At 33.8% G+C, this 13,230-nt stretch overlaps 3 protein-coding genes across 3 annotated transcripts; all 3 read left to right on the top strand.

Moving 5' to 3' along the window:
• On the top strand, positions 1-1,112 carry LOC143204488 (uncharacterized). Its single transcript, XM_076417034.1, has 3 exons — positions 1-60; positions 145-571; positions 626-1,112. The coding sequence occupies exons 1-3, from the start codon at positions 1-3 to the stop codon at positions 820-822; spliced, it is 684 nt and encodes a 227-aa protein (XP_076273149.1). The 3' UTR covers positions 823-1,112.
• A 3,177-nt stretch (positions 1,113-4,289) lies between these two features.
• LOC143205333 (uncharacterized) lies at positions 4,290-5,285 on the top strand. Its single transcript, XM_076418575.1, has 3 exons — positions 4,290-4,409; positions 4,489-4,885; positions 4,941-5,285. The coding sequence occupies exons 1-3, from the start codon at positions 4,398-4,400 to the stop codon at positions 5,120-5,122; spliced, it is 591 nt and encodes a 196-aa protein (XP_076274690.1). The 5' UTR covers positions 4,290-4,397; the 3' UTR covers positions 5,123-5,285.
• A 5,128-nt stretch (positions 5,286-10,413) lies between these two features.
• Positions 10,414-11,360, top strand: LOC143204421 (uncharacterized). The gene is made up of 3 exons (XM_076416951.1): positions 10,414-10,464; positions 10,522-11,008; positions 11,062-11,360. The coding sequence occupies exons 1-3, from the start codon at positions 10,453-10,455 to the stop codon at positions 11,229-11,231; spliced, it is 669 nt and encodes a 222-aa protein (XP_076273066.1). The 5' UTR covers positions 10,414-10,452; the 3' UTR covers positions 11,232-11,360.
• Positions 11,361-13,230: the final 1,870 nt, after the last annotated feature.

Raw genomic sequence — 13,230 nt, 5'->3', positions numbered from 1 at the left:
ATGGCACAGTTAACTTCAACTACTATAACGGACAACATCTATATAAACATGAATCGTTTGGTAAGACATAGCAGACATAAGATGTTACCATTCCATTTATTATCGACCTTAACTAAATTGTAAAATTTGTTCTTTGGGCTGTAGATTGTCGCTGTTGCTTTTATCTCCGTTGTTTCCGCTGTACCTAGTGGTTACTGGGGCGGTCACAGTCTTGGTTTGGGACATGGATTAGCTCTTGCTGGTCCTCTGGCTCATGGAGCTGCCCTTGTTGGACCTGCTGCTGGTCATGCATCTGTCGTAGGACCTGCTGCGGGACCAGCTTCAGTTGTTGGACCAGTCGCTGGACCTACTTCTGTTGTTGGCCCTAGCGCAGGACATGCTGCAGTTGTTGGTCCATCCGCTGGATCTGCCACTGTTGTCGGACCATCTGCTGGATCTGCTGCTATTGTAGGACCTACTGCCGGACATGCTACTGTCGTTGGTCCTTCTGCAGGACATGCTACTGTCGTTGGTCCTTCTGCAGGACATGCTACTGTCGTTGGTCCTTCTGCTGGTGCCGCTGCTGTTCTCGGTAAGTTTTAATCACATAGAAATACGACGTTTCTATTGGACATTATATGTTCAGGACCCATCGGTGGAGCACCTTTACTTGCTGGAGCAGGTTTAGGTTTGAGTCTCGCTGGTCATGGATTAGCCCATGGCGTTTCTGTAGCTGGACCTGTAGCCGTACCAGCCACCATCGCCGGACCAGCTGGAGCCATTCACGCTGCTGGAGTTTGGGGTCCAACTCTTGCTCAGGGTCATGGCCATGGTCATTGGTAAAATTCCACTTGAATAGGATCGAGAGACATTTAAAATTATATTTGGTAAATATTCTTGTAATGATTAAAGTAGAAGAACATTCCTATATAACAAGATCATATAAATATGCACATAAGATAAAATATAAGTCAGTTCTTCTTCTCGAGGCACATTGCAGGAAGTTTTTACTACGTTGTCTGTCTTCTAATTACTTGTGTTGTAAAAATCTTATTTTGCTGTATATTTTGTACCATATGATTTATTTAACAGCGCAGTTACGTTCAATAAAGATCTGTACTTAAAATATATAATTTATCGTTTCTTATTCCTAATAACATAATACATTATTATCAATTATGATGTCATGATTTTTGAGCTCTAATATTTAACTAAAATTTAGAGACTTTCTAAGAATTTTTCAAACTTTGTTTAAAGATCATATTTATTAATATATAAGTACGCTAAATTATATGTCATATAAAAAAGGAAACGAAATATTAACCAGTTTAATATTTCGATGCCTGAAAAATACTCTATTTTCAGACAGTCTCCTTTCTTCGCAAGCTTTCTTTTTCTTGTTTTGGGTATACACGAACAGTTATATACAGTCTCTACGATTCTGCCCTGACTTGAATATAGTGATATTTTGTTTAAACATTAGCATTAGCAAAGGAATTGTTTAAATTCTAGCTATATAATTTTAATGTAGGTTTAAAAGTGTTAGGTATTATGTTATTCATAAAAATGTCAAGTGTAAAATTATGCTAAATAACAATATAAAATATATTTAATTGTTCATTTTAAAACTTATATTATACTGAGTTTTCTATAAACTATGCTAATTAATATTAGTTATTTAATATTATTTTAATGACATTTATTTCGTAATATAATAAACATTATTAGTAAGGAGTATGACTTATATAATCATATATAGTCATCAGTTTATCCCACCTTTTATAAAGCTTACTGAAGAGTGTAACTTATAAAACTTGATTGAGAGTTTTGGAAGTATAACTTTTGTATGGAGATTATAAAACTTGTTTAGATTAACTTAAAAATTTTGTTATTGTAACAAAATTTTTGCAATATGAATATATTGTCCTTAGACCTATTTCTATATATTTAGTATATTCTATTTCATTTATTATATATCAAATCTTACAACTTTCTGTAAATATATTTAAAACAAAATTTATTAAATACCCGTAACTGCATGACTTAATGTGTCACTCAAGTGAGATGTAATTTCTATTCTTTCTTATTGACTATTGTTATTAAACTTCTGTCTGTAGCTTCTTATCTGGCGCTTATATTGTTGGAGATTATAATTATACAAGTTTAGAGCCATATTTCAAATCCTATATTAAAATTATTTCTTCTAAAATTTACAAATTACTATTCACTTGTTGCTATCAAGTGTTGTCTAAAGTTATTATTATAGATATTCTTCTTAGATTTTCTATTTAGCTATAAGAAAAAAATTACTTTTACTGAATATAATCAACTAAATTTTAAGATTTGTAAAGATTTGCTTTTAATTGTAAGATCTGTAGTGGGTTATGATGGTTAAAAATGTTAAAAACTGTATATAAACCATAAAACCTTGAATTTACGAAACATCCTTAGCAAGTCAATTGAAAAGTCTCCGGCTTGACACATAGATGGCGCTGCTAGAATTACATCCATATGTTTTTAGTTAGCCTCAACCCTCAAAAAATGCGTGTTGTAAGTTGTAAGATTTGATATATAATAAGTGAAATAGAATATAATAAATATATAAAAATAGGTGGAAGGACAATATATTCATATTGCAAAAATTTTGTTACAATAACAACATTTTTAAGTTATTCGAACCAAGTTTTATGATCTCCATATAAAAGTAATACTTCCAAAACTATCAATCAAATTTCATAAGTTACACTCTTCAGTAAGCTTTATAGAAGATTGGATAAACTGAGAAAGGTGAATCAAACCATATTATTGAATTGAATGTCTATTATTAGCAATGATCAGAATTAATTAATAGGAATGGCTCTGTCTTAAATCACGACAATACAAAATCCATTTTTGATTAATTACTTTTTACTCTTTTTGTTTTGAGGTACTTTTTACCAACGAGGGTTTATCTAGACTGGACACATATTTTAATATGGGCTCCGAACCACGGTCCCCAGCATTAGACCTACCGACTGGCGAGTGACCAACTGAGAAATCTCATCCCAGAAGACATTCAGCCTTATCCAGTCTGGTTACTGGCGTGACTGGGATCACTTCCTTTTTCGGATTTTGCACTCTTGTCTACGACAATTACAAATATTATCACAAACATAAATTTACTACCATGCCTCAACAGAATTCGAACTATTATAACAGTAGGAGAACCGTCTAACAACAAATAGATGATAAATAAAGCAAAGCTTGAAGGTGGCAAATGAAATTTAGTCGAAACACAGTAAAAACTAAAGGTTGTTCTAAAAATCAAGCTCGGATTCGTTGTATCTCTCAACGAGCTGTAGTCGGAGGCTGTAGAACTTTGGGCACTTGGACGATATTTCTCTAGTAGCAAGTTGATATTGTTGTTATTGATCATAATGATTATTATATTGTATTTATTGATTTTTTTAAATTATTATTATTTATTGTATAAATCTAGCAAATTGGCACTAATAAATTATTTTTATTATATTTTAAACTATTTTTTATTAACATCTATGCAACTCTTTTTAATATGCACTGAGTTTTACTTATAACTTCACTGGGCTAGATCGGTTTTACTCTCTTTAATCTTCTGAAAAAGCCATCTGTTCTCTTTCATTATTTTTTATTTTTATTCATTGTATATATTCATTATATACTTATATTTTAGCTTTATGTGATATTTGTATATATACAGAATTTTATTTGAAGAAATTATTTTGAAACATTACATTTGGGTTTTATTTCAAATTTAATTGGTCAGTAGAATGTGACGTCGAGGTTGGTCACGTGATGCGTATGAAGTCCTCGACCAATGAAATGCTTTACTATTAAAATATCTTCTTTAGAGGTGCCTGTAATGGTAATGTAAACTAACCAATGAAATTCAGTGAAATGACGCTCTTCCTGCTGAGACCACGCAAAACAATTCTGAAAATATTTGTATTAAGTTAATACTCTATATATTACTCTATGTTTTCTCACCATATGAATCTTTCCTGAACTTCCATAAATGATTTAAAAATGGAAATTAATTAAATCAGTCCAACCGTTCTCGAGTTTTAGGTCAACTAACGAACATAAATTCATTTTTATTTATACAAATATGTAATTAATAATAGTTAAAAAAAAGCTCATTTCTATTATTGATAAAACGTTTCTTATTTTGAGGGACAAAACTTATTATTATATGGAAAGGGTTAATTATTATAACTCGAATAGTGAAATGTAAACAAAAATCTAGACAATACAAGTTCTATTTTACCGGTGATATTTTTAGGTGTATATTCCGCTTGCAGTCTATCGAAGGTCGATGATCGAACTATATATACGGGGAATTGTTCTTGTTAGGGGCACAGTAAGCTTGAATTATTATTACGAGCTACACTATAGGGAAAATGAATCGTTTGGTAAGATGGATATGATTTTTATTATGACTTTTAATAGAATCTACTTGAACTAGACTTGAACTTTCGTCATATTCTTTAGATCGCTTGTGTAGCCGTTCTCTCTGTAGCCTATGCAGCTCCCGGTGGCTATTTAGGTGGACACGGCCTTGGTTTGGGACATGGCATTGCCCTTGCTGGTCCTCTGGCTCATGGAGCCGCTCTTGCTGGGCCCGTTCTTGGGCATGCATCTGTGGTAGGTCCAGCTGCTGGCCATACAGCTGTTGTTGGTCCGGTTGCCGGTCCTACCACGGTCGTTGGACCTAGTGCTGGCCATACAGCTGTTGTAGGCCCATCCGCTGGTTCAGCTGCCGTCGTAGGCCCATCTGCTGGATCAGCTGCTATTGTAGGACCATCTGGTGGTCACGCTACCATAGTAGGACCTAGCGCTGGTCACGCTGCTGTCGTTGGACCTGCTATCGCCCCTGCTGCTGTTCTTGGTAAATACAAAACATTTAATTTTCAATTCAAATTCAATTAATACATCGTTAATAGGTCCTGTTGTTGCTGGGCCTGCTTTAGGTTTAGGTTTGGCAGAACACGGTTTAGCCCATGGAGTCTCCGTGGCTGGGCCAGTCGCTGTACCCGCCACTATCGCTGGACCAGCTGGCGCCATTTACGCAACAGGTGTCTGGGGACCAACTCTCGCTCACGGTCATGGCCATGGTCATTGGTAAAAACAATATTCGCGTAGCTAACTGGAAAAATTGTAAATATTCCTAATATGTTTTTAGTGGAAGAATTTGTTAACTAATATTCTTCCCTAATATTCATATGAGGAAGTTTTTATTTGTGAATGTAATAGATAATTTAATAATGTTTAATAAAATATAGAACTAATCGAACGATTTTTATTAATCTGCCTCAAATAGATTGAAATGCTGTGATTTTTTAAAAACTAATCTCGTGGTTTTTGTTATACAATATAACTATCTTGACATGTAGATCACTTCACTAAGTGATCTTCTGTACAAATTTATAACCTAACTCTTATTCTAGATACTATTCTAACTTATTTTAAAGTCAATCCTAACTTATTATAAAGACTACTCTAAATTTTTTCTAGGGATTATTAAATCTCACACTATGTGTCTATTAATCAGTTCGTATGACAGTTTGCGTTTGAGCCTACGCACTTCACTGCCATCGCGCACATTAATTGTATGGTGAGTACATTGCAGAAACAGTTTTTCAGAGTACTTGGCACTAACACTCCGAATCACACTTGTTATGGATTTTAAAGGGATATAGCGCTGAATCAGTTTGTTGTAGATGTAATATGGAGCCTCGGCGATGACTCGCAACACATCATTCTAGAATCTCTGGAAGATATCTATATTAGATTTGATAATAATACCACACAGTTCAATACCATAGGTCTAAATGAGCCTAACTATTGACTTATACAGCTAAACTTTGTTATCTAATGTTAATTTAGATTTACGCCCTTTCAACCATTAAATTTGGTTTGGTTTAAGCTTAAGCTGTTTATCTTCTGTCACTATATGTTTTTCCTATGTCAAAACTCGATCAAAATGCATTCCCAGATATTTAACTGCTTGAGAGATTTCATAATTATTCATTTTTAATAACGGACAAGTTCTTCTACAAAGGGTGATTACCATATGGGTAGATTTTGTCTCATATGTCTCATTGATACGCCACGTTTTTAACCACAATTCGATTTTGTTAAGATGAAGTTGGAGGTTTTTTGTAGCTGATATTGGATCCTCGCGTGATGATAAAACCACTGTAATAGTAGTGTTTATTGAGGTCGGTAGGTCAGCTATATATAATAGATATAACAATGGACTAAGAATTCTGCCCTTCGGAACACCCGAGTATATTGGATGAAGGTCAGTGTATTCGTCACCCGGTTTCGCAATAAAATGTCTGTGACGTATTGTTTTAGTAGCTGAGTATGCGTATGTGGTAAGAGCTCTTTCAATTTAACATGCATTCCAGTTTGCCACATCTTGTCGAAGCAATATGCAGTGAAGCAATATTTTTTATCATTAAGTTTTTATTAATTTTGTTGACTACTCTATGTATTTCTTCTGTTGTTCCGTGTTTATTTCGTAAGCCAAATTGATGGTCTGGACTAATGTTTCTCTCTTCCGTAATTATTTTCAGTCTCTTTTTGTATAGTTTTTCAAGAAGTTTAGAGATCACATATATCAGGCTTATAGGACGATAAGAGGAGACGTCTTAACCTTAAGTCAAAACAAGAATATTTTTAGCATTGATTTCTTTAGCTATTGTTTGTTTTACTTATTTAGCAGCATATTTCTAATATGGCAGATCCATTTGAAATGGAGTGTTAAGAAAATCAGCTATGTTATTTTTTCTATTGCAGATATTTTAGACGGTACAGATTAAATACGGTTTTTAAGTGTTTTGGGAAAACTTCCGCTTTATGTTTATCATTCCTAGCCCAGGTATTGTTATCAATTTTAATTGATGGATTATGTTATTAAGGTTTTTAAATCTTTTTTGTTGCTTTTCAGAGAGAATATTCGGTTGTATCATATGGTGATAAGTTCTCTATATATTTTTTAATTCCTTGATTTTCTCCTTATTTATTAGCTATTTCAGCTTTTTTGTTGCTTTGTTGAATCTTTCCTTGATTTCTTCTGTTCTGATTTCATTAATTCAACCAATTCTCTGCCTTTTGGTGTTATAGATTAATAACATAAAATCCCACCTTATATGTTTTGCATTGTGGTCTCCTCTGGATCTGTTATCCAGAGTGTTAAAGAATGATGTGATAATGATAAAAGTTTCCACTAATGTATAGTCTAAATAAACTTCTAAAGTGACTATTTACCTATATGTTAAACCATGTCAATTTTTCAGTATTTGTCTTTTCGTCAAATTGCGAAAAAAATGCTTTCAATGAGTCGAAATTGACTGAATTTTTATCGAGTAAATCGTATTTGAAATATGGAAAAGGCAAATACTGTATGAAGCTTATAACAACCATGCTCCGTCGATTTCAATGGGTCAATATTGGTTTCCATATTTTAAAAATGGCGATTTTGGCACCGAAGTTAAAAAGCGCTCTGGACAGTCGAACAGTTTTAAGACGAAAACTTAAAGGAATTATTCGAAGAAGCTATAGCGTTCTTGAGATATGCCGAATGTTATAGCAGATGTTGCAAACGTGCGGGGTGTCAGCAACAACGACCAGTAAACGATAACGAAGATCTGGCAACTCCGAGACGTTTATCTGGAATAAAATTAAAGGGTACTTTTGATCATTCAGTCACTGACCGTCGTTCAGTTCACAGCCACCACCAACTGCTTAAGAATCTCTTCAGACAAAACTGCGCCGCGCGCTTTATTTTCCAATAAATAATGGTCAAATAATGTTACCATAACTTATCTTATTTCCATTCACCGAGCCATATAACTCCCAAAAAACCGTCAATGTGGATCGTTGTGACTACAACTGAAGCGTTTGAACCGAGCATTGGGCGAAAAATAGTCGAAATACGAATAAATACATAGACAAAACATAACATAGACATATATACAATGTTATTCTTCAGCATGACAATGCTCTACCACATGTTACAACGGACGAAAATATATTTGGAGATATTGAAATGAGATGCTACACCACTTGCCGCATTCTCCAGATCTTGCTCTCTTTGATTACTACTTTTTTCGACATATCGAGTCGTGACCTGCCTAAACAGAGCTGCACTTCTTATGAAGATCTCGTAGATCTAAAAGATACATCATTCTTTCAGGATGGAACTGTAAATTGTCTGAAGGGAGGAAAAAAGTAGAGCCTACTGATGGATTATTTTTTTATTATTTAATTAATATATTGTTATTAGTCGTCTCCGTTTAACCTACAATTTATCTTTATAATAACTTAAATCTAGGTATATAACTAGGAGGACCCATCGGCCCTAACTCAGTCTATGGTGAAATAATGTTTAAACATGTCACTGCTGAATTTTTAATATATGCACCTCACTACACAACACTACACAAGATCAGATGGTTTGATTCTTTTGAGTCTGTGTCCTGTTCTGGTGGTATCCAATAGTTGCAATATTTCAATATTCTTATGAAAATGGAGTCTTTCTTCATGCCCCCTTGCAATTCTCTTGATTTCTTGACTGACTGTGGGTATTTGAAGGTCTCGATGTAGGTAATCAGTCCTATAGTATTTGGGTGCACCCACAATACCTCTCAGGACTTTGTTCTGAAAAATTTGTATTTGATTTATGTTACTCTTTGCAGAACATCCCCATAATTGAACTCCGTATGTCCATATAGGTTTTAGTATTTGCTTATATAATAGCAATTTATTATGTATTGTTAATTGTGATTTTCTTCCAATTAGCCAGTACATTTTCCTATATTTCATTGCAGTTTTTTTCTTTTCTTCTTTATATGTTCCTTCCAGCGAAGTGTTGCATCGAGATTCATTCCAAGATATTTAGCGTTGTTGCTATATGGAATGATATTGTTATTTAATGTTATTGGTGCTTGTACGCTGTATTTGTAGGTGAACTGCACATATACAGATTTACTTTCATTAATTATTATTTTCCAAGCTTGTGTCCAATTATTTTTATTGTCATTTGCTTGTTGTAATTTTCGTGAAGCTTCTTCACTATTGTCTCCGACAGCTTTAATCGCAGTAACATCAGCAAATATTGCCATCGTAATAGTTTCCATTTGTGGTATATCACAAGTGTAGAGTAGATAATGTATTGGTTCCAGTACACTTCCTTGTGGTACACCTGTTTTAGTTTCTTTTATTGTAGAGTAAGCTTTTTCTTGTTTGACTCTAAATATTCTGGTTACAATGTATGATTTTAATAGTTCGGTGTGTTGTTTTGGTAGTTTCTGTAGTTTATGAACAAGTCCTTCATGCCAAACCTTATCGAAGGCTTGTGCTACGTTTAAAAATATAGCTGAGCATACTTTTTAACATCTATTATTCTGTGGATCTGGTCAATTGTTGAGTGCTTGTTAATAAACCCAAAGTATTGTGTTGGTATTAGGTTTTTTCTCTCTATGATCGGTTTTATTCTTTTCAACAGGAGTTTTTCAAAAACCTTAGATATTACTGGCAGCAGTGATATAGGTCTATAGGCTCTTATTTTGTTTGGTGACTTCCCATGTTTTGGGATCATTATAATTTCCGCCATCTTCCAAATGTCTGGGACATGTTTTAATCTAAATGCTGTATTGATCAAGTTGGTGGGTTTTATAATTCCCTTTCTTGGTAGTTTTTTCAGTAATTCTCCTGTTATTAAATCGTAGTTTGGTGATATCCTGGGGTTAAGGTCAGTTTTAATAACTAACTACTGATGGACTGATGGATAACATACGATATTACATACAACATACATATATTGCTTGTTTAAGTTATTGTATTCTACATCCACCTTATTCGCCAAATTTAGCATCTCTCGGGTTCTCGTTCTTCTTGCAACATAATATAGGCAACTACGTACGGTATAAATGTACTAGGATTTATTTGGTGCGTTTTATTAAATGATATTTTGACGTATATATATAAAAATTAATTTATGAAACATAATTATAATTAATCTACTTTATTTTATAATTTAAACGAAAATAATATATATATATATATATATATATATATATATATATATATTATATCAATTAAAATATTATGTACAGTCTAAATCACATTAATATGTTCTTGTTATGTGTTTGTACAAATATATTCATTTTTCATACAGGTTTAATTATATGTATACTTGTTCTGAGATATACAGTATCAGATAAACCGTCAGATGGTTTGCGTTTTTTCCTTTATACATATACAAAAAATATAAAAGTTTCATATGAATATGTTATATATTTCATATGATATCATTCAAATTTTTACCTGCATAAATTCGTCTAATTCCGCTTGCAGGATCTTGAAGGTCATGAACCCAGCTATATATACGGGGAGTAGTTTATGTAGAGAGCACAGTCAGCTTAAAATAGCGAGACAAGCAACACAATGAATCGTTTGGTAGAATACAATTTCATTGAAACAATATTATTTTGAATTAATTATATGATTTTTCAGATTGCTTCTTTTGCTCTCCTTTCCGTAGTCTGTGCTGCCCCAGGTGGTCTTTGGGGTAGTCATGGTCTTGGTTTAGGACATGGTGTAGCCCTTTCTGGTTCACTTGCTCATGGTTCTGTTCTTGGTGGACCTAGTGTCGGACACGCTTCTGTTGTTGGACCAGTGGCTGGACCAACTGCCGTTGTTGGACCTAGTGCTGGCCATACCGACGTTGTAGGACCTTCTGCTGGATCTGCTACCATCGTAGGACCATCTGCAGGACACGCTACCATTGTAGGACCTTCAGCTGGATCTGCTACCATCGTAGGACCATCTGCTGGACACGCTACCATTGTAGGACCTTCTGCTGGATCTGCTACCATTGTAGGACCATCTGCTGCACACACTGCACTTGTTGGACCATCTGCTGGATCTGCTACCATTGTCGGACCTAGTGCAGGACATGCTGCCGTAGTAGGATCAGCTGGAGTTTCTGCTGCTGTTGTTGGTATGTATGATAAATACAGTTTCCATATAAAAGTTAATTTAATATGTTCCTAGGACCAATCGCTGCTACTCCTTTAGCTGCTGCGCCAGTTGTAGGTTTGGGATTGGGCGGTCGTAGTTTACCTCATGGTATTTCAGTAGCTGGACCAGTAGCAGTATCAACCGCAGCTATCCACGCTGATGGAGTTTGGGGAACTGTTGCTAATGGTCATGGTCATTGGTAAACAATTTAAATTCTCATAAATATGTAAATAATCCTGTTATAGTTCACAATTAAGTGAAATACATAGCTTTTTTTGAGATGTATAACATATCTGGAAAATTTTACATTACATCACTACGTCTGTAATATTTATTTGTAATCTATAAAATAAAAGTAAATAAAAAATATTATTACTATTATTTTGGTTATTTTCCCTTTATTCATATACTACCAATTGTATCCTTACGATTACTACATTGTAACAGAACAATTGAAAAGTTCCCGGTCTACCATAGTAAAACATGTTTGTTTTATTCAACATGATTCCCTTCAAGGGTATATACACTGATTATAACGACATTCCAACTTTTCGATACCATTTTTATAGTACGATTTGTCCTTTGTTTTAAAATAGGCGTCGGTTTCGGCGATCATCTCTTGATTTGACGAAAATTTCTTCCCAGCGAGCATTATTTTGAGACATGAGAATAGGAAATAGTCACTGGGAGCCATATTTGTGGAATACGGTAGGTGAGGAATCAATTCGAAACCCAATTCATGGATTTTTGCCATCGGTTTCACTGAATTGTGACACGGTGCACTGTCTTGGTGAAGCAGCACTTTCTTTTTCTTTAAATTCGGCCGTTTTCGGCAATTTTGTCCTTTAAATGGCCCAATAACGCTATGTAGTATTCGCTGTTGATGGTCCTTCCTTTTTTAAGGTAGTCAATCAAAATTGCCAGCCGATTATTGCATTTTTCCTCGCGTTGGAGCGGGTTCATCGTGTGCAGTCCACTCAGATGACTCTAGATTGGACTTCGAAGTGAAATGATGATGGAAAAGAGGTGGCCGGAAACTCGGCATCAAGCCGAGTTTTTGCTTCAACTGTATTTTTTCCCTTCAAAAAGCAATATTTTATCAATACGCGAAATCCTTTTGTCCATTTTTTCACAATAACAAAAGTTGTTTCACTCATAATACTATAATTTACCAACTAATGATCCGACAGCTGCCAAATTTATACATGCAGGAGGTTTAGGGCTAACTAAAATATATATGATTTAATTCTAGTAGCCCCATCTATGTGTTAGGCCAGGGTTTTTCAATTGACCTGTTAGTACTACATCATTGTAGTGTATCATAATAATAAAAATATGCTTCAGTCAAATGATGCATATTTTATTATGCTTTTATTTATGCATATTAACAAAAGCAAATTTTCAAAAACTTTTTAAATCAATTTACGTAAATCATTGTGTGCTTGAATGTAAATGAAATATTTGATATTACTTTTTTAAAAATAGAGGAATAGATTAGTTAATACTAACAAAATACTCTAAATTGTGACTAATAAATATTTATATTATTGAATTTTTTAAAAATTTTGGGCGCAAAACTTTCGTGAGAATATTCCATTTTCTAAAAAAATTCGCTTTGCTTTTTTTTTTAGATATTAGATAGGTTCACAGAAAATTAGTTATACATTTCTTATGATATCAGAACCTTCCTTGCCTTTTTACTCACTTTTGCTTCGAAATTGGATTCCATTATTAGGCCCAACGAAAATCCATTTTAAAATGTTCTCTTGAATCTCTTTCTTGAAAAATGTTCTAAATGAGAAATTCTTTATACAAACTATTACAAATTGTTTCAGTAAGTAATATCTTATATATATATTACTTATTAAAATCACAGTGAAGTGAAATATTGTTAAGAACTACAAATGTTTCCTCATCATCAACGATTTTGGGAAAATATTCAAAATAGAATTGGATTGGATGCCATCTTACATCCATAATATCGTCACCAGGTCTGACAAAATAACTACTGGCAAGCACACGAGGCAATTCATATCGTCTACAATCGCCGAAGTGGTTTTTTTTGTCGAAAAATATTTTCAATTTGCACACAAAGTTCAGCGAGTCATCTAGTTTACTAGTTGTTTCAACACTATTAATTAGTAATAACATTCATATAAAATTGTAGATTTTAAAATTTTTGTCTACATACAACAGCATAGT

Source organism: Rhynchophorus ferrugineus, unplaced genomic scaffold, assembly GCF_030347505.1.
Source record: "Rhynchophorus ferrugineus isolate W39M unplaced genomic scaffold, kcgeb_rfMv2 rfM11, whole genome shotgun sequence".
Lineage (NCBI taxonomy): Eukaryota > Metazoa > Arthropoda > Insecta > Coleoptera > Curculionidae > Rhynchophorus > Rhynchophorus ferrugineus.
The sequence above is the reverse complement of the archived record's forward strand: the minus strand, read 5'-3'. Positions and strand labels throughout refer to the sequence as shown.